Source organism: Mytilus galloprovincialis, chromosome 11 (assembly GCF_965363235.1).
Source record: "Mytilus galloprovincialis chromosome 11, xbMytGall1.hap1.1, whole genome shotgun sequence".
Classification (NCBI taxonomy): domain Eukaryota; kingdom Metazoa; phylum Mollusca; class Bivalvia; order Mytilida; family Mytilidae; genus Mytilus; species Mytilus galloprovincialis.
This window is the reverse complement of record NC_134848.1, coordinates 5,222,018-5,245,507: the sequence shown is the minus strand read 5'-3', so window position 1 is coordinate 5,245,507 and position 23,490 is coordinate 5,222,018. Positions and strand designations below refer to the sequence as shown.

At 31.4% G+C, this 23,490-nt stretch overlaps 1 protein-coding gene and 1 long non-coding RNA gene across 2 annotated transcripts in view; both read left to right on the top strand.

Annotated features, from left to right (window-relative positions):
• The window catches only part of LOC143051538 (uncharacterized), a 50,114-nt gene that overhangs the window by 10,959 nt on the left and 15,665 nt on the right, over positions 1-23,490 (top strand). Inside the window, exons 3-6 of the mRNA XM_076224431.1 lie at positions 9,845-9,951; positions 14,471-14,924; positions 20,193-20,965; positions 21,816-21,846. Coding sequence (XP_076080546.1) covers positions 9,845-9,951; positions 14,471-14,924; positions 20,193-20,965; positions 21,816-21,846 — 1,365 coding nt within the window. The remainder of the gene's footprint in view (positions 1-9,844; positions 9,952-14,470; positions 14,925-20,192; positions 20,966-21,815; positions 21,847-23,490) is intronic.
• On the top strand, positions 1,573-5,443 carry LOC143051521 (uncharacterized). The gene is made up of 3 exons (XR_012970822.1): positions 1,573-1,712; positions 4,340-4,428; positions 4,871-5,443. It is a non-coding gene; the product is annotated as an uncharacterized LOC143051521 (long non-coding RNA).

The window sequence follows — 23,490 nt, the reverse complement described above, 5'->3', positions numbered from 1 at the left end:
TTCAATCGTACCAGTCTTCAAATGCTTTCATTACATATAAACGAATGTTTTCTTAACCTTCATTATTTGTTTGGTAGGAGCAATGTAACATATAATATAATGGAAAAGCCATTCTTTTTTTACGGAAAGCAGGAACAATAAGCTAATATAAAAAAGAAGATGTGGTATGATTGCCAATGAGACAACTATATCTACAAAAGACCAAAATGACACAGACATCAACAACTATAGGTCACCGTACGGCCTTCAACAATGAGCAAAGCCCACACCACACAGTCAGCTATAATAGGCCCCGATAAGACAATGTAAAACAATTCAAACGAGAAAACTAACGGCCTTATTTATGTAAAAAAATGAACGAAAAATATGTAACACATAAACAAACGACAACCACTGAATTACAGGCTCCTGACTTGGGACAGGCGCATACATAAATACTGTGGCGGGGTTAACATATATATATATCTCACAAGCAAAAAACCCCTAACTGTAAGTCTTCAGTGCATTATTTCGGACGTCAACACAAAAAAAAAAAAAACAGCATGCAAATATATATATGGGGGAGAAGTATACCATTATTTACACATCAGACTGTACTAATTATATTATAACTTTGGATACACCAAACTAGGTACTTCATATCTGAGTAACAGGCAATATATACGCCCTCAATTTTATAGAATTAGTTCATAACTATTTGTATCATTTGTATTCATCTGTCAAATGTGTGTGTTCTACAAGGATCAGCAGTCCTTACCCTTTCATTTGATATCTATATAACTTACAGAAAATTATTCTGCATATAATAAAGTTTGATTTAAATACGTAAGAACTACTTTGTTTTAAATACGTACTTCTTTCCCTTTTTAACGTGCCCAAAATGGTGGTGTAACATCTTACGAAGTCTATTCAAATTGTTTTTGCAAACTATTTCGCTCTGGCTGTTGCTAGTGGTCGTCTTACATTTGCAGTGTGGTGAGATCCTTTTTGTTGCATGTTGAAGGTTTAATATGACTTTGAGCAATTAAAGCGCGTTCCTTTGCTTATTTTGTGTACGTGTTTTATAATGTGCTAGCTTATATTCATTTTGTGTCACGGATCGATACCCAATATTCTTTTGTTTTTCTATGGAATAAATGTTCCTATACAAAAAAAAAATATTGGTATATTCAAAACTTCGATTTTTTTTAATAACGTAAATGATTTTTAATTTTAAGAACCAAACGAAAAAGATAATTGTAATATAAAATCTTACGATTCTTTCTTCAAACACGATTTGTTATCATATGCTAATTACCCATATCATATTTTAATGACCACATACTGTAGCCATCGTGATCATATAAACCTAATAAATTATAAACATCCGAATGTAAAATTTCGCACGATAGATAATGACAAACAAACAACGGAAATTACATAATAAATTAACAGCGTGTGCATTTGATTCTATCTTAATATATTTGTCAGTACATAGATAACCCGAATAATCCAGTCTTTATATTACGATCACTTCGATCACTCCATGAATCATTTCCTCGAGAAAAGTAGTGGATAGGGGGCGCTGAATTATTCGAGTTAGTACATGGAGGAAAGGTCTGTTTCGAATGTTATTCAAAGATTAGGAGCGACGATTCAATGTCCGTTTGTGTATTGTATTTGTCGTGGTTGAAACGGCACCAGGAACATATCAGGATAGACAACAGAAGTTTGTAAGTATTTATTTTATGTATTTATATATTAACATAGATATTATAAGCCTTTCATGCCTTCTGTTGACAAATTTTCATAACTATGCACTGTTTTAGTAGACCACAGATCGGTGCATTACGTTTGCGCGCATTACCATTACATTTGCGCGCAAAAATCATTACGTTTGCGCGCAGCTTTCGTTTACATTTGCGCGAATTTTTTTGGCAGGTAAACTCAGGTAAAATACAAGTAATAATGCTTATTTATTTATTAATTTGTTCAATTATTTATAAGTATCAGTACCCCTTCCGTTAGTCTTAGTATGTTGTCTCCTTGACACATTCCCCATTTCCATTCTTAATGTTATCATAAGGCACATATTTTGAAAGTATTCAATCAGTAATGTTTTAGGGAAAATACAGGTAATAATGCTTATTTATCTATTAATTTGTTCAATTATTTACAAGTATCAGTACCCCTTCCTTTAGTATAAGTCTCATAAGGCAGGGAAAAAAGAGATAAAACCGCAGATTTTTTTCGATTTTCAGACACAATTCAGTAAGTCAAAGGTGTATGCAAAATTTTAAGAAAATCCGTGACATAGCCCATTCATATATTGTAACTTGACCTTAAGCCTTAAGCTATAACGGAGTTTTTACTTTCTTTTAGAATTCAATATGAACAGTATATAATTTGACTGATAAACAAACTGTTTTTAAAATTAATAATTTATTAAAATGAAAATACAAAAAAAAATATAGTTATTTATAACTTAATATAATTTTTATTTATATTTTTACCTGAAATTACCTGTAAAATAAATGCGCGTAAATGTAATCAAAAGCTGCGCGCAAACGTAAAATATTTTAATCCCCAAATGCGCGCAAACGTAGTGCGCCCCCACAGATGTCCTTTTCGAACTAAAAGAACCTCCCTGAAAAAACACACCTCAGTCGAATCTTTCTTCTCAAATGAATGCCCGAATGGTCATCAAATTAATACTTGTTATGGGCAGGCATTTTCGAATAATTTTTAAAAAAATGTATTAATTCTGACTGCAAGGAATTTTAAATGGTAAATAATATACATTGTATCTCGAGGGAAATGTACACACTTTAACAACAGTAAATTTTCATAAAAATTATATAAAAAAGTAAAAGTGTAGCATATATATCATGTGTATTAACGATTAAACTCTAGAAGAAATATAGTTCAGCATGAATACAAATTAAAGGGTCCTTGCAGGAAAAAAAAATTCGCAGAAAGGTATCTCTTTCTTCAGAGGTTTATATGAAACGTTGATGTCTGTTGTGCAGTGATTTGGGGTTTTTTTTCGCCTGTATGCGAGACATGGCATGGTAGGTATTGCAACCAAGCAACGGCGGCGACGATGGTGTACACTATTTGTTTGAAGCATTATATTTTATAAGTTATCCAATCTAAATGCTTCATACCTTATGTTACGAAATTTCCATCTGTCATATGTCATTGTCCCGGCAACCTCATTTTCATGGTTCAGTAACTGCTTGATACATTGTGTTTTGTTAAATGAAAAACTCACTTATTATGAGTAATATGATAACTTTGTTTGGTATATGGGTTCCTAGCAACATTTACATGTTCGTCAGCTAGGTACATGTAGAGTTAACCTGACCTCGACCTTATTCCATGGATCAGTTATCCAAAATAAAGAAACTTAAGCAAGACCGTATCTAGATACTATAACTAGTAAGTCATCTATATTTGGTGTATGGATTATTGAAATGATTGTAAGGTGTACCTATCCACCCGACAGGTTCCGTCTGACCTTGGCCTCAATTTCATGGTTCATTGGCCAATGTATAGTGTTTGTGGTTTGGTCTATTTCTCAGATACTTTAAGCAGTAAGACCACTATATAGGGTGTATCATGTATGGAATCAGTGTCAGCTGGAAATGTCCGTCTGACAGGTCTCAATTGACTTCGACTTCATTTTTATGGTTCATTGGACAATTTTTAGTTGTGTCATACATTGTAGTTGTGCATTGATAAAGTTAAGTATACCTGATAATTGTATTAAAGACTTTCAATATGATTTCAATGATAAGTAAGGCAAAGGCGAGACATTTGCACTCATATTGTGGTAATAAAATGTGTAAAGTGTTGACTAAAGTACATGTACCTAAATTTCAATATATTTTTGTATCAGAGTGCTGAACGCGCATCTTTAACGTTTTGAAGGGAAAATGAATATTTTGTTGAAGGGAGAATGTGTTGGGTACATTAATCACATTTTTACCTGAGGAAGCTGCTTTTCCTTTTGGAACATGTCTTACTTGTTTTCTGGTATGTTAAATGGGATAGGTAAAAGTATTGTTAACACCAGTCCTGTGTTTTGTTTCAGACTTAATGAAACCTGATTTTAATTGTTATTTGTGTATTCAGTTCGCTGTCTCCTAGGCATGAACCACTCATCTGTTTTAAGACTCTATGATTGATTGATTGATTGATCATGACTGGCTGAATGTCCAATGGCAAATATTACATGCATATTCAGGAAGTTGGGAATGATACATGCCAATCCTGATAAAAATAAAGAAATATGCCTGAAGAAAAACAATAACAGAGTAAGTGTTCCTGCATTTTAAACTTCAAATATTTCTTGTAGAGTGAGAAAACTGTTATGAAACACCAGCAAAAAAGACTAGATTGTTATTCAGTCCTGACTTATTCAGTGTCTCTGAAGATGAAGATTAGGTATGTAATAATGAGGTTTTAATTTGATAAATTGTTGACTTTTAAATTGTAAAAGTTTAATGAGTTACTGTAAGTTAATCCATTTATTGTATAAATTAAAATTCAATAATTACTGTTCAAGTGCATAGCATAGCCATCTTTATCTTGCTGTATCCATAGGCAATAGATATAAGAAGATGTGGTATAGGTGCCAATGAGACAACTCTCCATCCAAGTCACAATTTATAAGAGTAAATCATTATAGGTCAAAGTACGGACTTCAACACAGAGGAAGACTATTATTAATTACAATAAAGAGAGTGAATAATATTATATAAGCAAAATGGACATCATAAGTAAGATTAAAAGAAAGACAGACAATTTCTTTATCAAAGATTATAAATTTTGGTATGGTTACTAAAAATATTTGAAATTGTTTTGAATTTGTCGTTATTTCTTTCAGATCAGGCATATCCAGAAGCAAGAAAAAAGACAATTTTTAGCACGTGCATCTACAGAGAGAGACATGTTTTAAAAAACAGATATATTTTCAATTTAAGAAAAACCTGTTGAACTTTTACTATTTCTTATCTGTTTATTTTACATTTATATATTGATATTTTTTTTTTTAAATAGCTGCACAGTTTTTCTATTCAGTCCCACATAACAAAATCAGCTGAAGAAATTGATGTTTTCATATTTCAAGGGAGTGTCCTTTTGCATTGTTGATAGCAGATATATGCATTGTCTTAAGTTGGGTTTATAAACAGTCACATCGCAACTTCAAATAAAATACATTTTTATGAATCTTACATGTAAATAGACATGAAAGGTAGAAAATTATATAGGAACACATTTTTTTCTGACCTAAATGTATTTTCAAGGTAAAATTATGTGAACATATCAAATATTATCAAAAATACCGCTAGTTTAAAATAAAATTATTCTATGTAGCCTAAACAAATCATACAGATCAGTGTATTTTTTCCTAAACAAATTTTATATATTTTTATAACCAGAATAAATTTATTCTGTGTCTCAACCTTAACATAATTACTGTACTATCAAAATAAATTTATTTTATATATCATAATACTTTTAATCCACATTGAATGTAGAATAAGTTTATTCTGTGTCTCCACCTTAATATAATAACTGTACTTTCAGAATAAATTTATTTTATATATTATTATACAAGACAAAAATCACATTGAACATAGAATAATTTTATTCTGTGTCTCAACCTCACCCTACAGATTACTTTACTTTCAAAATAAATTTATTTTATAAATTATTATAATCATAAATCACATTAAATGTAGAATAAATGTATTCTATGATTTTCTAGAACTAATAATAGATATCTACATAATAAATTTATTTTATAAATGATCATATACATAAAGCACCATGCATTTAGAATAAATTTATTCTATGTTGCATCCTTTACAGAGTTGACTAAAAATGGAGAGCTAAGTGTAGAATTCAGTATAAACTTATTTTGAAATGTAACAAATAAAGTCTAATTTAACAGAATTGTCTTTGTTTTACATGATTTTTTCTCAAATACATGGGTTATAGAATAAATTTATTACGTTCTGGTCCAAATTTAGCCTCTAATTGCACTTGTCAGAATTAAGAGTGAAAAAAGAGGAAAATTGGTTTTTTCCTTTTTTATTCTGCTCTCAGTTAAATGTTATCCTTAATTGTGTCAAAATATGTTATTTGTTGTAAAAGTAAGTTAAGCAATGTATTGTCAAATTCACAATTAATGGCCTAGTCATTAAGCAATGTTAAAAAAAATGTTTTCCTATAGAGATTCTTATTGTTTTAAATGAGTAAACCAGAAAACATATTTAATGTTAGAATGTTTACATACTGATTTCTCAAAATATCTACCCAAAGACTAAAAATAGTAGTTTTGATGAGAAGGATTTATCACGTAGGTATTTTGAAGGTGTTGCTTTGCTTGAACCAAAACTGAACACATTTATAAAGACAAAACATAGCATTTGATATATTGTAGTTTGTCCGTCCATCCATTAACATTTCAGACAATTTTTGTTTTTTTTAATCAGTTCTTACTTTAACGCACGTTTTAATTGAAGGAATAAAGCTTCTTTTTGATTTATATAATTTTCAAATGATGCAATTCCAGATTTACAGAACTTTGTTAACTACATAATTTCAGTATGATTGAATCTGTTTTGAAGGACATGCATCGTAAGAAACCCACTTATCCGCATCTCCATTTATTGCATTGAGTTAAACATTTCTATATAATGTAACCTTCTTAGAACTGATTGAAATTAGTCCTAGTTTATATTATGTATTTCATTAACATCAAAATCTGGAAAAATGAGGATTTTTTTAGTTTTCAGTTTTGACTTCTTTAGAAAACTAATTTTGAAAATAAATCTTAGGAAATGTGGACTACTTTTCAACAATACTACCTGGCTTTAAATGTCTGTTGTAAGGTCCCGGGACACAGTTATCATCGTTTGATTTTCATTGTCTACAAATAGTGACCCTCATGTGACAGTGTATAACTTGCAATTTTTTTTTCTTACACCATCCAGATTTATTTCTTTATATTTTATGCCTAAAAAAGTAAGTAGGAGAATGGAATTACTTGTCAAATTGGGACAGGAATTTGTATACGACCGCACACATTTTTTTTGAGGTTCATATAATGCTAGTATGTCGTTGTCGTTCGACGACACATTTGGTTTCCGGACAATAACTTTAGTTGAAGTGAATGGATCTCTATGAAATTTTACAAGAAGATTCAATACCACAAAAGGAAGGATAATTTTGGGGGTTGTGGTACCAATAGTTAAGGAAATAGGGGTAAAAAAGGGACAAAAAACCAAGCATGTTTGTAGTTTCAGGAGAATAACTTGTGTGTTAGTGTACTGTTCTCTCTGTCATTGTACCATAAGGTTCCATATCACATCATTTTGGATAGAGCAGGTGTGATTTTTTAATTTGCATTTTTAAAAGAAATGCACTACGGAGTAACTGTGTTCTCGGCCATAAATGATAATTAAAAAAAACAAGATAGTGATTAGAACAAACACAAAATCCTAGGGCTGTTCCATAAAATCTTACACAGGACTGCAACTTGAACTTGCCATTATTTTGGTGGTGTGAAATATTAGTTTGTATACGTTTTAATTGTATGCAGGTCTTAAGCATTGTTACCTTTTTTATACGACCGCAAATTTTGAAAAAAATTTCGTCGTATATTGCTATCACGTTGGCGTCGTCGTCGTCGTCGTCGTCGTCGTCGTCGTCCGAATACTTTTAGTTTTCGCACTCTAACTTTTGGTATGTTTGGTCCCAACATTTTAGGAATTAGGGGCCAAAAAGGGCCCAAATAAGCATTTTCTTGGTTTTCGCACTATAACTTTAGTAAAAGTGAATAGAAATCTATGAAATTTTGACACAAGGTTTATGACCACAAAAGAAAGGTTGGGATTGATTTTGGGAGTTTTGGTTTCAACAGTTTAGGAATTAGGGGCCAAAAAAGGGCCCAAATAAGCATTATTCTTGGTTTTCGCACAATAACTTTAGTTAAAGTAAATAGAAATCAATGAAATTTAAACACAATGTTTATGACCACAAAAGAAAGGTTGGTCTTGATTTTGGGAGTTTCGGTCCCAACAGTTTAGGGATTAGGGGCCAAAACGGGACCCAAATAAGCATTTTTCTTGGTTTTTGCACAATAGCGTTAGTAACAGTAAATAGAAATCTATGAAATTTAAACACAAGGTTTATGACTATAAAAGGAAGGTTGGTATTGATTTTGGGAGTTTTGGTCCCAACAGTTAAGGAAAAAGGGGCCCAAAGGGTCCAAAATTAAACTTTGTTTGATTTCATCAAAATTGAATAATTGGGGTTCTTTAATATGCCGAATCTAACTGTGTATGTAGATTCTTAATGTTTGGTCCCGTTTTCAAATTGGTCTACATTAAGGTCCAAAGGGTCCAAAATTAAACTTAGTTTGATTTTAACAAAAATTGAAACCTTGGGGTTCTTTGAAATGCTGAATCTAAAAATGTACTTAGATTTTTGATTATTGGCCCAGTTTTCAGGTTGGCCCAAATCGAGGTCCAAAATTAAACATTGTTTGATTTCATCAAAAATTGAATAATTGGGGTTCTTTGATATGCCAAATCTAACTGTGTATGTAGATTCTTAATTTTTGGTCCAGTTTTAAAATTGGTCTTAGTTAAAGTGCAAAGGGTCAAAAATTAAACTAAGTTTGATTTTAACAAAAATTAAATCCTTGGGCCTCTTTGATATGCTGAATATAAACATGTACTTAGATTTTTGATTATGGGCCCAGTTTTCAAGTTGGTCCAAATCAGGATCTAAAATTATTATATTAAGTATTGTGCAATAGCAAGTCTTTTCAATTGCACAGTATTGTGCAATGGCAAGAAATATCTAATTTCACAATATTGTGAAATAGCAAATTTTTTTTTAATTAAGAGTTATCTTTCTTTGTCCAGTATAGTAAGCAAGAAATATCTACAAGAATTTTTTTTAATTGGAGTTATCTTTCTTTGTCCAGAATCAACTTAAATCTTTGTTATATACAATATACAATGTATATTCACTTTTTACTACCAACTGATAAATTTAAATAATCTTTACCATTCAGTGATTACAAGCAGTTTTTTTACATCTTAATATTTTATGATGTATTTAAATGAGTAGTAATTGTTGCAAACTCCATTAGAATATTTTAATTGAAATTAGTTTTGGAATAAGGGAAAGGGGGATGTGATTAAAAAATTGGGTTCAATTTTTCTCATTTGAAATTTCATAAATAAAAAGAAAATTTCTTCAAACATTTTTTTGAGAGGATTAATATTCAACAGCATAGTGAATTGCTCTAAGAGAAAACAAAAATGTTAAGTTCATTTGAATATATTCATTCTGTGTCAGAAACCTATGCTGTGTCAACTATTTAATCACAATCCAAATTTAGAGCGGAATCCAGCTTGAATGTTGTGTCCATACTTGCCCCAACCGTTCAGGGTTCAACCTCTGCGGTCGTATAAAGCTTCGCCCTGCGGAGCATCTGGTTGTAATATGCTTTCCTTTAACTATCATGTGTTAATGAAATAGTCTGAAGAACAAATACAACAATATAGAATAAACATATACACTGAAACAGTTGTCACTTTTTGACAGAGAATCCAACTTAAAGGAAGACTATTATCATGCAGCTGTTTAAATAAATCAGGTTCATAAAGTATTGATACTTTATCAACCTCATTTATCAGCAATTCATCCAGTTTTTTTTTAAAATAAGGGGTTAACAAGACAAAAGACAATGAAATTTTTTAAAAGTGTAGTACATGTATCACAAATATGAAAAATGCAGAATGTATATACTTTGACAGATTTTGATTTTATTTTGTAGTATTCTTGCAATATTGGGTCAATTCCATCCTGACCTATTGTAAGGTTGTATATGCAGGCATTCCAAAGATCTTGTTTGTTGCCACTCACAAAGACAAAGTACCAACGGTGAGTGATCTAATGTTAGATATATAGTAGTAAGTCATTGCCATTTGAAACACTTGAATAATGTGTAAAAACTGCTTCATAAGAGCTATAATGCTTACATATTGATAATATGCCCACATGTCTTAACTTGACCAAACTTCTTGTAAAGCTACACTTTTGAAAGAACAAGATCCTAATTGACTTGTGAGTAATAGACTTAAGATCAGATTATAGGGCCTATAACTAGAGTAGAATATATGAAGAACCACTTATAGATAAGAAAATGATATTTGGTTTGCATTTGTATTAATATTCAATTTGATACATCTCAGCGATGTCAGAGGCCAAGCTATTTGAAATTCCAAAATGTAAAACAAATGTTGATGGGTTGGTGAAATCAAAAATGGGGACAGGGAATGCATGAGGACAATTCATGCTTTGTTTTGAAATAAGTTCAATTGTTTATTAACAAAAAATTTAACTGAAACAATATCCATATGTTAATGCAAATGAGACAATATCTGAAAAGGTCTAATTTCCATGTCCAAATTTTTTTTTTCAACCATCTTTTTTGAACATTTTAAGTTTCAGTATAAACTAAATTATATAATGCACCAACTCCTGCTAATTAAACACTCATTCTTGTATTTCTTCCAATAAAATATTGTAATTTAAATGTTCAACCCCCTTCCCCCCCTAAAATCATGTTGTCCCCTGTGTTATTTTGAAAACTAAATCATTCAAATAATATCTAAATTAATTCAACAGGCGTCCGATTCTCACATATATGATATATTATATAATAAACTTGCCCCTAATTTGTCTTTTTATACGCCCGTCAAAATTTTGACGGGACGTATTATGGTATACAAATGTCCGGTGTCCGTCCGTCTGTCCGTCTGTCCGTCTGTCCGTCTGTCCGGCGTAAACATGTCGCACCGTAACTTGAGAACGACTTATCCAAATTTCATGAAACTTAATATAGTTGTTTCTTATGATGGTCAAATGATCTGTATACTTTTTGGTGAAAATAAGATTTAAACTTTTTGAGTTACGGCACTTTGTAACTAAAACAGGGGTGTGTTTTTTTTCACATGTCGCACCGTATCTCAAAAACTTTTCTTGATTATTGCTTAAAACTTTACACACTTCTTAGTTATATTAATCTTAATATCTGTATATTTTTTGGTGATAATTCAAAATTTCATTTTTGAGTTTTTGAGTATTTTGTAAAAAAGGGGGAGGGTTTTTTTACATGTCGCGCCGTATCTCAAAAACGATTTATGATTATTGCTTAAAACTTTACACACTTCTTTGTTATATTAATCTAAAGATCTGTATACTTTTTGGTGATGATTCAAAATTTCATTTTTGAGTTATTGAGTATTTTGTAAAAAAGGGGGAGGGTTTTTTTACATGTCGTGCCGTATCTCAAAAACCATTTATTATTATTGCTTAAAACTTTACACACTTCTTTATTATATTAATCTAAAGATCTGTATACTTTTTGGTGATGACTCAAAATTTTATTTTTGAGTTATTTAGTATTTTGTAAAAGAGGGGAGGGTTTTTTACATGTCGCGCCGTATCTCAAAAACAATTTATGATTATTGCTTGAAACTGTACACACTTCTTTGTTATACTAATTTAAAGATCTGTATACTTTTTGGTTTGATTCAAAATTTTATTTAAGTGATATTTGTAGAAAAAAACAGGGTGGGTCGGGGGGGGTTAGGGGTTTCACATGTCCCGCCATGTCTCAAAAACAATAAAGGTTATTGCTTAAAACTTCCTCAGAAACTTTTTATGATTATTGCATAAAACTTCCACACAAGACGTCGGGCGTATCATGCGCTCATGGCGCAGCTGTTTATTATATTATAACAAGAGCATGTAATAACATTTTGCAAATTTTAAGAGAAAAAAAATGGTCCCCAGGGGTGATTTCCTTCCTGTTACCACTAAGTTTTTTTTACCTGAGGAAACGTTTACAAGACCAAGAGTTATATCCCATTAAGTATTTTGAAGAGCATCATTTCCTGAATGCATTAGTACAAAGAAATATATGGAAAGGCGGCCAGGTTTGAAAATTCAAGCCCATCCAAGGTACGAATTTATAGAAAAATACTTATTGGTGTTCTATCCTGTTGTAGCCTTTTCTTACACTTTTTGTAAATAATTTTAAGTGTGCACCACACATTAAGTGTGTGTTTATATCATCTTTTTACAAAATATATGTCACAGGAAATACACTTACATTTAATGTGATAAAAAGGACAAAAACTATCGCGTAATTCCTTTCTGTTATGTTTTGTCATGTTACCTGATAAAAAGTAACAGCATAACCATCATCAGTAACAGGAAGGATGTTCAAGACAATTTCACTTAAGAATCGAAAAGATAATCTACTATATGCCAACCATTTTATTTAATATTTAAGTTATCACCACCTTATCAAATAAATTTCAAAAAAAATATACAGTATATTGAATAAAAAAATATGTTTTTTTCCCTTTGATAACAGCAGAGAACATTGTGCAATTCTAGTATAGTAGATAGTAACAGCAAGGAATTTATTTTATAATTTTTCATTACCTTGGCAGATATTTCATCTTGCAAATACAGTTTCAAAGGATAAATGACATTGTTTGCTGTTATCTTCCAATTGTGACCAATCTAAAATGATGTATTTTTCTTAAACTTTAAAATAAAGCAGAAAAATCCTTTCTGTTACCAACTCTGTCATGTTACCGTTGTCCTGTTACTCAAGATTCTTTCATGTTACCGACATGTCTGACTATATTTAAGTATATTTCTAAACCTTTTGTATTGCAAATGTTAAAATCAATAATTGGCATTTGATAAACTATTGCAGGATATATTAGTAAACATCAAATAGTGTCTTAAACTAATTCCTTATCCCCATTAGAAACTTTTTAAAATTGATTCACTTTGGTAACAGGAAAGAACTGGAATTTTTTTTTACCATTTTTATACGCCCGTCGTCTTTTAGACGGGACGTATTATGATATACCATTGTCCGTCCGTCCATCTGTCCGTCCGTCGTCAACACTTCGGACAATAACTCAAAAACACTTTCACCAATTTCCATGAAACTTAAGTGAATTGTTTATATCTATTGACGTAAGCTCCCTTCCGTTTTTTTTTAATTTCAGATTTTAAGTTTTGGATTTATGGGACTTTATTCATAAAAAAGGGGGGATTTTCAACACTTCGGACAATAACCCACAAAGGCTTTCACCAATGTCCATGAAACTTTGGTGCATTGTTTTTATCTATTGATGTAAGCTCCCTTTCAATTTTTATCAATTTCAGATGTTAAGTTTTGGATTTATGGGGCTTTATTCATAAAGAAATGGGGATTTTTAACACTTTGGACAATAACTCAAAAAGGCTTTCACCAATATCCATGAAACTTTGGTGAAATATTTATATCTATTGATGTAAGCTCCCTTTCAATTTTTATAAATTTCAGATTTTACATTTCCGTGTTATGAATTTTTATGCTTAAAAAAGGGGGGATTTTCCAATTTTGGGACAATAACTAACACTTTCACAAAATTTTATGCAACTTTGATAAATTGTTTATATCTATTGACATAGGCTAATATTCAGAATAACTTAGTCTATTTTATCTCATCTATAACTTTTATATAATGTGTGTGCCTTAATAAATATAAAAGGTATTTGGTACTCAGAAAGTGTGTTGTGAACAAGATAGAATGTATGGATGAAAAATTAAGACAACAAACTTAGTTAAATTTGAGGTAGCCTTAATAGTTTTTTTTTGCATTTTTATTTATTTATTTATTTTTTATTTTTTTTTGGGAGGGGGGGGGGGGTATTTGACAGGGCTCACACTATTTCTAGTTGATCATATAAATTCATTTAGAGCATAAAAGACATGTTAAAGGAGCAACGGGCGTATCATGCGCTAAAGCGCAGCCCTTTATTTAAAATTGCCATTGTTTGCTTATTAAACAATTGTTTGAATTACAGACAACAGTTTATAGATCCCTAATGTGTGTTCTTCTATTCGTGCTATTAAAATACCGAGTCTAAAGATTTTGTTTTTGTTTTTTCTTATTGACAAAAATTAGACTTTTTCGGATATTGTCTCAAATAAACTCTTGACCTGTTTTAGATTTATTGCCAACTTATTAAATGTGACTTGTTTTGTTAATTTGTGTTTCTTTACTAGGTAGGTAAAGTGAATTACCGAACAAAAGTATCAAAAACAAGTTTTTCTTTCAAAAGACCCTTTTTATTGTATTCCCATTGGAATGCAATATTTAACAACTGATAACAATTTCATTCTGTTATCTTTGAAAGTATAAGAAATAGGTTAACAGTGTAAAATTGACCTGTAAGAGAAGGTGTATGTCATTCAAAAATTTGAGATAAATATTAATGTAGTACGCAGTGGAATATTCCACCATTGAAGATGCATATAAATCACCAGGTGTGTGATACAGTATCTTTACAGTGTATTATTCTATCAACTTTTTATGTTTAACAGGAGAATATTGAGATCACACGTGGAGAGCTTAACAGAGGAATTGAGGAGTTGTTTAAAGACCACGAGGGAAAACATCATCTGGTCCTACGACCTCTAATATTTGTCAATGCCAAAGATCAAGCCGACCCAGAAATAGAAGTTCTAAAGAAAACAATAACAGAACTTACATTCGACCACCCATGCTGGGGTGAGAGAATGCCCAATGCTTGTGTTCCACTAGAGCTAGAGATCGCTGAACTAGTGGCAGAAGGAAAACAAATAATGTCATTGGCTGAAGTTAAAGAATTAAATGATATCAGCGAGGTGTCTGTCCTGTCTCCTGAGCAGTTGACTGATTTTCTACATTTTCATCATTCTCTGGGGAAGATTGTTTATTTTGATACCCCCCAGCTGAGAGATAATGTAATGATCAACCCCCTTCTTATGGTGGAAGTTATGAGATCTTTTATCACAGGTGTGTATGTTTTTTCATTGTGTAGTGAATATATTTAGGACTCAAATCTATGGCGGGTTCCAAATCTATGACAGATTCCTAATCTATGGCAAATGTGACGTTACAAACGTCAAAGAACTCAAATTTATGGCAGATTTTTGTTTTCTCCAAATCTATGGCACATCTGGAGGAAAGAGTAACATATAACGTCACAATTGAATAACGCCATAATTCACCCATATAGTTTTGAACCCCATTCAAGATGAAGATATTTTCCTGACAACAATTTGCAGGTAGTTTAAAGGAAGATGTGACATATTAACCCTGAAGATGGACAAAATGTGCTGTACTGGCCGAATGCCTCGATGAATTATGGCACCGCTATTTTTAGTACCGCATATTTTAGAAAAAAGAGTTTTTGGGGCCCTTTATAGCTTGCTGTTAGGTGTAAGTCAAGGCTTTTGTTGAAGGCGTTGACCTATAATGGTTTAACGCATCATGTAAATATAACGGAATTTGATGAGACTGTTATTAAAAAGAGAGGGTTAGCGCTATAGAACCAGGTTTAATCCACCATTTTCTACATTTGAAAATGCCTGTACCAAGTCAGGAATATGACAGTGCTTGTCTATTCGTTTTTGATGCGTTTTGTTATTTGATTTTGCCATGTGATTATGGACTTTCCGTATTGATTTTCCTCTGAGTTCAGTATTTTTGTGATTTTACTTTTTACTGTTAGAAATTGCAATGGCACTCATACCACATCTTCCTATATCTATTTGGTAGTAGTTTACTGTCTACGGCTCGCAAAGTTTATAAAGTGAAATAAAAAATTACCGGATACAAATTTTATTTAAATCGTCATTAAATAAAAAAAGATGTATTAACGATATCGCTAAAATTTGAAAATTCAAACTGTTTATTTTTATTTGTTACTTTTTTTTTTCTTTTTTTTTTATAAAAAACCGCCTCCTTGTTTTTCAAAGGTCTTATTAGTTGATTAAATGAATTTGTTAAACAGTTACCATGCACAGATTAAAAATGTTTATTTTTTACAGAGCACATCATTTTAATCTTGAAATCTGTATCAAGGCATATACATTTTTCCTTTATGATTTTTTTTTGGGGTTGACCATTATGGAATGTATATTTCAAAAATGTTTACAGACACGCTCCCATTGTCGTACCTTTACACTTGCTTAAGACAAGTAATTGGTCGAAACTGTACTGCATTAGTTTCAATTTGCACAAAACTTGCAATAGATTTGGAAATAACATAAATCCGCCATAGATTAGGAAATTACAAAACTTGCCATAGATTTGGGATGGCCTGACGTCACATATACAATAGATTAGGAACCTGCCATAGATTTGAAACCTGCCATAGATTTGAGTCCTACATATATATATAATGCAGGTCAAAATGTTGCAATATCCAAAAAGTGTTTACCTTTTATTAGAGCGTGACAGACTGTTTGATAATATCCTTTACTAATAGTTGTGTTGGTATGTGAGAACTTTTATGTAATATGATTACTAAAAAAACAATCTTTTTTTATCCACAGTGTTAATAATTGTGAAATGCATGCACTTGTTTAACTAATTTCTGAATGAAAATATTTTTTTGTAATTGGTGATGTACGACAGCAGGCAACCGAGCAGTTTACTCAGGTACTTAGATCAAATTTGAATTGTGTGGCGTCATTTTTACTATACTAGAGTTATGTCCCTTTATAAATGGGTAAATTGCTGAATTTTTTGTTTCCATTTTCTTACTTAAGTTTGCCTCAACCAGGGACTTTCTATACTAACGGGGCTCGTCTCTATTGATTTTAACTGATAACTAATTAAGCCACCTGTTTAAAGCTACCACCCAACTATAAACTTAGTTTTGTATCTCTGATGTACAATGCTAGTAGTTATTTGAGTACTTCACATTACATTGTAATTGTATAATTATTATTTGTTGTATATATAAAATCTGATTAATAGCGATTTAAGGTGACAAAAAATATAAGATTTTGAAAGAAGGATGAATTATTAAACTTAGACGTATCGTTTTGAAGAACAACCCAGTTGTGTAAAATGGTTTCCATATCACACAAGATGGTGGCCACTGAAAATTCAACGAACAAATTCTTCAAAGTTCAAAGATCAATATTTAAAAAACAATCCGAGAAATCTTTTGAAAAACAGCATTTTGCAATGACAAAATTTATAAAATTTCATAAAAACGATTTTTTATTAAACTTGAACATATAGTTTATTTATAAACATGGTTATGAAGAATACTTCGTAAATGTGAAATGATTTTCTATAAAGTCACGTGACATCAGCTACGGCCGAGATCAGTCTGATAATTTGTATAGATATCGTTATAAGTGACCAGTCCCGTTAGTAAAGAAAGTCCCTGCCTCAACCAAACTTTATGAATTCTATACAAAATGCTTATAACCACAAAACAAAGATCAAGTTTGAATTTTGGTGCCTTCCCTTTTACAGTTCTAGAGTTTTACAAATGGAAAAAATGCGGAATTTTTCGTTTCTGTCCTCCAACTTAAATTTACTTCAACAAAATTTTATGAAACTTAAATATAATTCTTATTACCAAAAAGCAGATCATTTACAAATTTGGGTAGCATCACTTTTACCGTAATATGCAAGCTGGGGCATCATCTGTGTCCCATAGACACATTCCCTATTTAGGTTTTTTTTCAATTTATACTGAAACTGATATTTATTAAGTATAAAGGTATCGGTATAACTATAGAACTACATGGTTTCAAAATATAAAATATATTTGAACAATGCTAAAAAACTTTGAGAGTGCAAGTAGTTCTATCTCGTCATGAGTTGATTACCAACACAATTATGTTTTGAGACAATGTGTGAGTTGTTATATATTTAAACTGAAACTCTTATATCAGGCTTTTTATAGAAAGTGAATGTATACATTGTTAGTGTGACATTCAGTTTCACTTAACTAGCATACATTATTGTTTAGGGACCAGCTGATGCACACCTCTGTTGCGAGATTTTTTCAATGTGTTGGTGGCCTTTGGATGTTTTCTGCATTTTGGTTGGGTAGTTGTCTCTTTAGCGCATTCCATGTTTCTATTTTCAATTTTGTTGCAGGATCAATGCATTTTGACCACAAATGAAACACAATTACAAAATGGTATAAATGCCCATCTTGATGCCTAGTGTTACAAATTATTCATTGGCTCCCATTTTTGAAATATTTGTCAAAAGATACAACAAGTTTTATACACAGATTTAAATGAAACTTGTATTTTGATGGAAGATATCCTGGATTAATCAATTGTCTGAAAGTCTACAGACATTTATTCTCCATGATCATGAAATATCAACTATTCATGTTTAGTTCTCACATCATGTTGTGTCACTTTCTATTTATATTGGGGAACATATTTCATCCTGAAATCTGAACCTCACCAATAGAACATGAATTCCTGCTAAATTGAAGTTGAAAGTAATTTTTACAGACACTATCACGAGTTGGTTGCACAAGTTTTTGGTGAGGTTATTGTTGCTTAGTCTTTAGTTTTCTATGTTGTGTTCTCTGCACTATTGTTTGTCTGTCTTTTTCTTTTCTAGACATGATGATGTCAGTTTATGAGTATGAATGTCCCTCTGGTACATTTTGCCCCTATTTTATAATATCATATTTGTCTGTTTGTCTTTTTCTTTTTTAGCCATGGCGATGTCAGTTTATGAGTTTGAAAGTCCCTCTGGTATATTTTGCTCCTATTTTATAATATCATATTTGTCTGTTTGTCGTTTTCTTTTTTTAGCCATGGCTATGTCAGTTTATGAGTTTGAATGTCCCTCTGGTATATTTTGCCCCTATTTTATAATATCATATTTATCTGTAATACATTATCTATGATCAATCTAGTGATCAGTTATTGAACTTTTTGATGTAAAACCATCAAATCATAGAATGACACATCTGGTTTCCTACGAAACAGGTTCAACAAAAATATTCCCTTGAATTTAACAGCTGTAGAAAAATAACCTTGCATTTCACTGCAAAAAAAATAATTCTTGGTCCTTCAAATATATTTTGGGGATTAAGAAGCACCATTATTTTTTGTGCTTTTATAGAATATTTTGGAAACTCTAGATGACATGGTTACTAAAGCTTGTAAACAGGAAAAAAGAGGGGGGATTTGATTGGTGATCTCATATGCAATGAAATCTTATACGAAATGTTTGACTGGACAGAATAAAACTTTACTCATGCCAATTTATCAAGATAAATTTTGAAACCGTTTTTTTTAAATGTCAATTCAAAAAAGACTAAAAGGAGAAAAACAATGGTGATATTAACCCTATCGAGAGAAGCTGCACATGCAGCTTTGACCTGTAATGAACTCTCATTTTTCTATATTTCATTATTTTTCACTGAAATATTGCAATCCTGAAATATAGTAAGTGGATTAAGTCTCAAAACACATTTGTGAAAAATTTGCATTAAAATGAGGCTCTACCATTAATATTAATAGGCTGAGCAAGCCTGACACAGAGTTTTGGGGAGCTTATTTTGACTTTTTCTTTAAATGTCCTATTTTGGGTTTTACAAGAAAACATCTTTTTAAGTTGCTCTTTAAGGAATATACTGTAATATGTAAATGAAAGTCTTTTGAAGCAGTAACAATACATTATTTACTAGTGGTAAAAAAACCAATGTAATCAATTATTCATGTTTGTTTGTTTTATATATCAAACCCCTTATACCATAGTCAGGTGGTGATGTATAGGGATTATAAAAGCCTGACTACTGAAAATAAATAACTAATTACTAATAGGGAAGCATTATATGTCTCTCTCTGGAATTGCACGTAAATTTCAGTTTTACGTAAAAATATGAAAGACAGTAATTGACTGACAAGATGTCATCATGGATGACTGCCATACAACATTCGTAGTGTTTCTCCTACAGAAAACATGTAGAAACCATGCAAACATTTGAAATCTAGTAGTTTTCCCACAGCACATGCAAGCCTTGTTTCAGATAATTTTCTTCTAAATGGGAAATGATTCAACTTTGATCACCAATACCCGTTATAACAGACTAGACCAAAATAAATGTGTTCTGATATAAAAGACATTTAATTGAAGTATGAGGATAAATTGTTTTTTCCAGTGATGATCTAAATGAGTGATACAAATTGTTTTATCATGTAGCTTTTACAAACCGGTATTACCTAATAATATAAACTATATTTTAAGTCTGATAACATATTCTTTATTTCATTTTTATAGATGTTGCATTTTGGCCCAAAGAAAATAAAACAAGGAAAACCTTTCAAAAGATGTCTGAAAATGGATTGATACAAAAAGTAGACCTCTACCAGATTTGGGAACAAGAAGAATTCCGTCAGATTTTACCATTTAAAGAGTACATATTTGATATGCTGATACATCTAGATATTGTATCCGAACAACGGAGATATGATACAAAAACAGGAAGCCGTCTACCAATAGAAAACTTCTTTGTACCCTGTATGCTTACACAAAGAAATAATACAGATTTCTTGACACAAGAATGTACACCAGAGAGGACACTTAGTTTGGCCTTTGTTTTCAAAGGAACCATCATACCTCCTGCCTTACCAAATCGTCTCATATGTGCATGTCTGAGTATGTGGACATTAAAACAATACCGTGGAAGGAAACTTATGTTTTCTGGGTTTGTTGGGTTATCAGTTGATAAAGAGCATAATATCGTTGTCTGTGTAGAAGGTAACAAGATCTTACTGTACCTAGTCCACAAACGCTCCAAGGGCCTGATAGTTCCTGAGATAGCCACTAATGTCAGAGAATGTTTGCATTTAACATTGGAGAGGATTTCGAAATTTTATCAGTCCACTGTCCACGAAAAAGTCATCAGTCAACTACCATTTCACACTGAGTATTCCTGCTCCAGATTTATCTGTTACTTTCCAGAACAAAGATTAGCTTTAAAAACTGATGAGTGCGTTTGTAACCATGGTGACGACATTACACTCAACTGGAAGGTTTGGAACCAGAAACAGGTTTGAATACTAGCATTGAATATGCAAGTTTTTTGTGTAATCACTTAATTTCCCCAACCACAATTTTAGTTTCTTGTGTACAATTTGGAAATTAGTATGGCGTTCATTATCACTGGACTAGTATATATTTGTTTAGGGGCCAGCTGAAGGACGCCTCCGGGTGCGGGAATTTCTCGCTACATTGAAGACCTGTTGGTGACCCTCTGCTGTTGTTTTTTATTTGGTCGGGTTGTTGTCTCTTTGACACATTCCCCATTTCCATTCTCAATTTCACAATAAAGAGATGTAGTTGAAGTTGAAACTTTGTACACAAGTTCCCTATGATCCTTCTACTTTTAATGCCAAATTAGAGTTTTGACCCAAATTTCACGGTCCACAGAACACAGAAAGTGATAATGCAGGTGGAGCATCTATGTACTATGGACGCATTGTTGTTTTCTTATTATAACATGTGACGAGACCACAAACAGAAAATAAAATCTAATCTTGTTTTGGAAAGCAACCAATTAAAGTAAAATAGTAAATTTACGATTGGCTAATTTTTAATCCATTTAAATACATATGTACAATTTGTTAAAAAGGTATGGTTCTTTTTGCTCAACGGGAATTTCAAGAAATAACTTACATTTCACGAGGGAGTTTACCTTATTGAGTTTTATATCAACTCTAAGGTTAATCTGTTTGCAGTTAGCTAATAAGATATTTACAGAAAGATATTTTAATGTTAATCAATCCAATTCTGGTCATAATTCCTGTTAAGAGTTCAAGTATATGCTTTGTTATAACTAGTGTCTGTGCAGTTTCTTGTGAATGTTAAATTTATAGTAATATATTTGTTTTCCTTTAATAGAAACAAAAGCAGTGTGATCCGGATTGTACAGGTATAGTTATGTGTTTTGTATTTAACTTTGTGTTTTGTTATTGATAGAATAATACCAAAAGAGTTAATAAAGAATTGACATGACCTCTCAGTGATTCCTTCCTTCACTGACTGAACTTATTAAACCACGAACAATGACGAAGGTGTCAACCCCTACGATACCTTAGTTGTATATGATATAACATATGAACATTATTGGATTTAAATGCTCTTGGGTTTCGTAATAAACTTCTTTTACTATTTAACTCTTGATTTCATTAGACACTGAATTATTCCAAGTTCGATTAGCCATTTACAGGTCAGTTACATCTTTTCATTAAACAGTGCGTTGGTTTTTTTTATTACAAAAATAGGGGAATGATAGAAACAATGTTCTTTTTTTTTCGTCATCAAAAATCGAATTTGTGAAGAACTTAACTGACTGAACTAATTAAACCACGAAGGTGTCAACCCCTAGGATACCTTAGTTGTATATGATATAACATATGAGAATTATTGGATTTCAATGCTCTTGGGTTTTGTAATAAACTTCTTTTACTATTTAACGTTTGATTTCATTAGACACTAAATTATACCAAGTTTAATTCCCCATTCATAGGTCAGTTACATCTTTTGATTAAACAGTGAGGTTTTTTTTTTTTTAAAAAGGAACGAAAGAAACAAAGTTCTTGTTTTTCGTCATCAAACATCGAATTTGTGAAGAACTTCCAGCTACGATTCCAACCAAAAATACTTTGAAGATGACATCAAACTGCTCATAAAAAAAATACACTGAAAATAACATAAAAATTCTGAAAATATACATTGAGACTATGCCCTCAGAGGCTAAATATGGCAAGGAATCAATAACACTTATATTTGAACAGACTTTGCCCTCAGAGGCTAAATATGGCAAGGAATCAATAACACTTATATTTGAACAGACTTTGCCCTCAGAGGCTAAATATGGCAAGGAATCAATAACACTTATATTTGAACAGACTTTGCCCTCAGACGCTAAATATGGCAAGGAATCAATAACACTTATATTTAAACAGATCTCCAATTGGTTCTTAGTATGCATCACCGGATTTTCATTGCAGATGATGCATAATACATTAAAGGGAAATTGAATGAAATTTGTTTTCTCGTTAAAAAACAGTTCTATATATGAACTAAATATCTGCTTTAAATAAATTAGAGACAATTGATGATTACTGGTGTTGAACTTTTGGAACAAATCAAATCATAAGAAAATCTCTGGAGCTAAAAGTGGAACGATACCAGATGTCAAAAAAGAAAGCATTACCTACTGTTCTTACAAATTACACCAATCAAATGTGCATTTAGTTAAAATTTCACAATAAGATAAGAAGCTATCGGTAAATTATAGTTCAGAAGACATTTTGTATCTTAATATGCAATTCCATAAACAACAAGTCTTCTGTTGGTTTTCTTTTTTTTTTGTATCACAGACACATCATGCATATCAACCAATTTCTATAGGCGACTTAAACTTTGTAATTTGAGAAAGATTAATAGTACATGTACCAGGAATGTCAAAGAGATGTTCCATTAAATATCATGTGTAGCGGGCTAAGTATACAGCGTTCTATTACAATTTGTGAACAGTTGCGTTATTCAGTATAAGTATAATATTTTCATC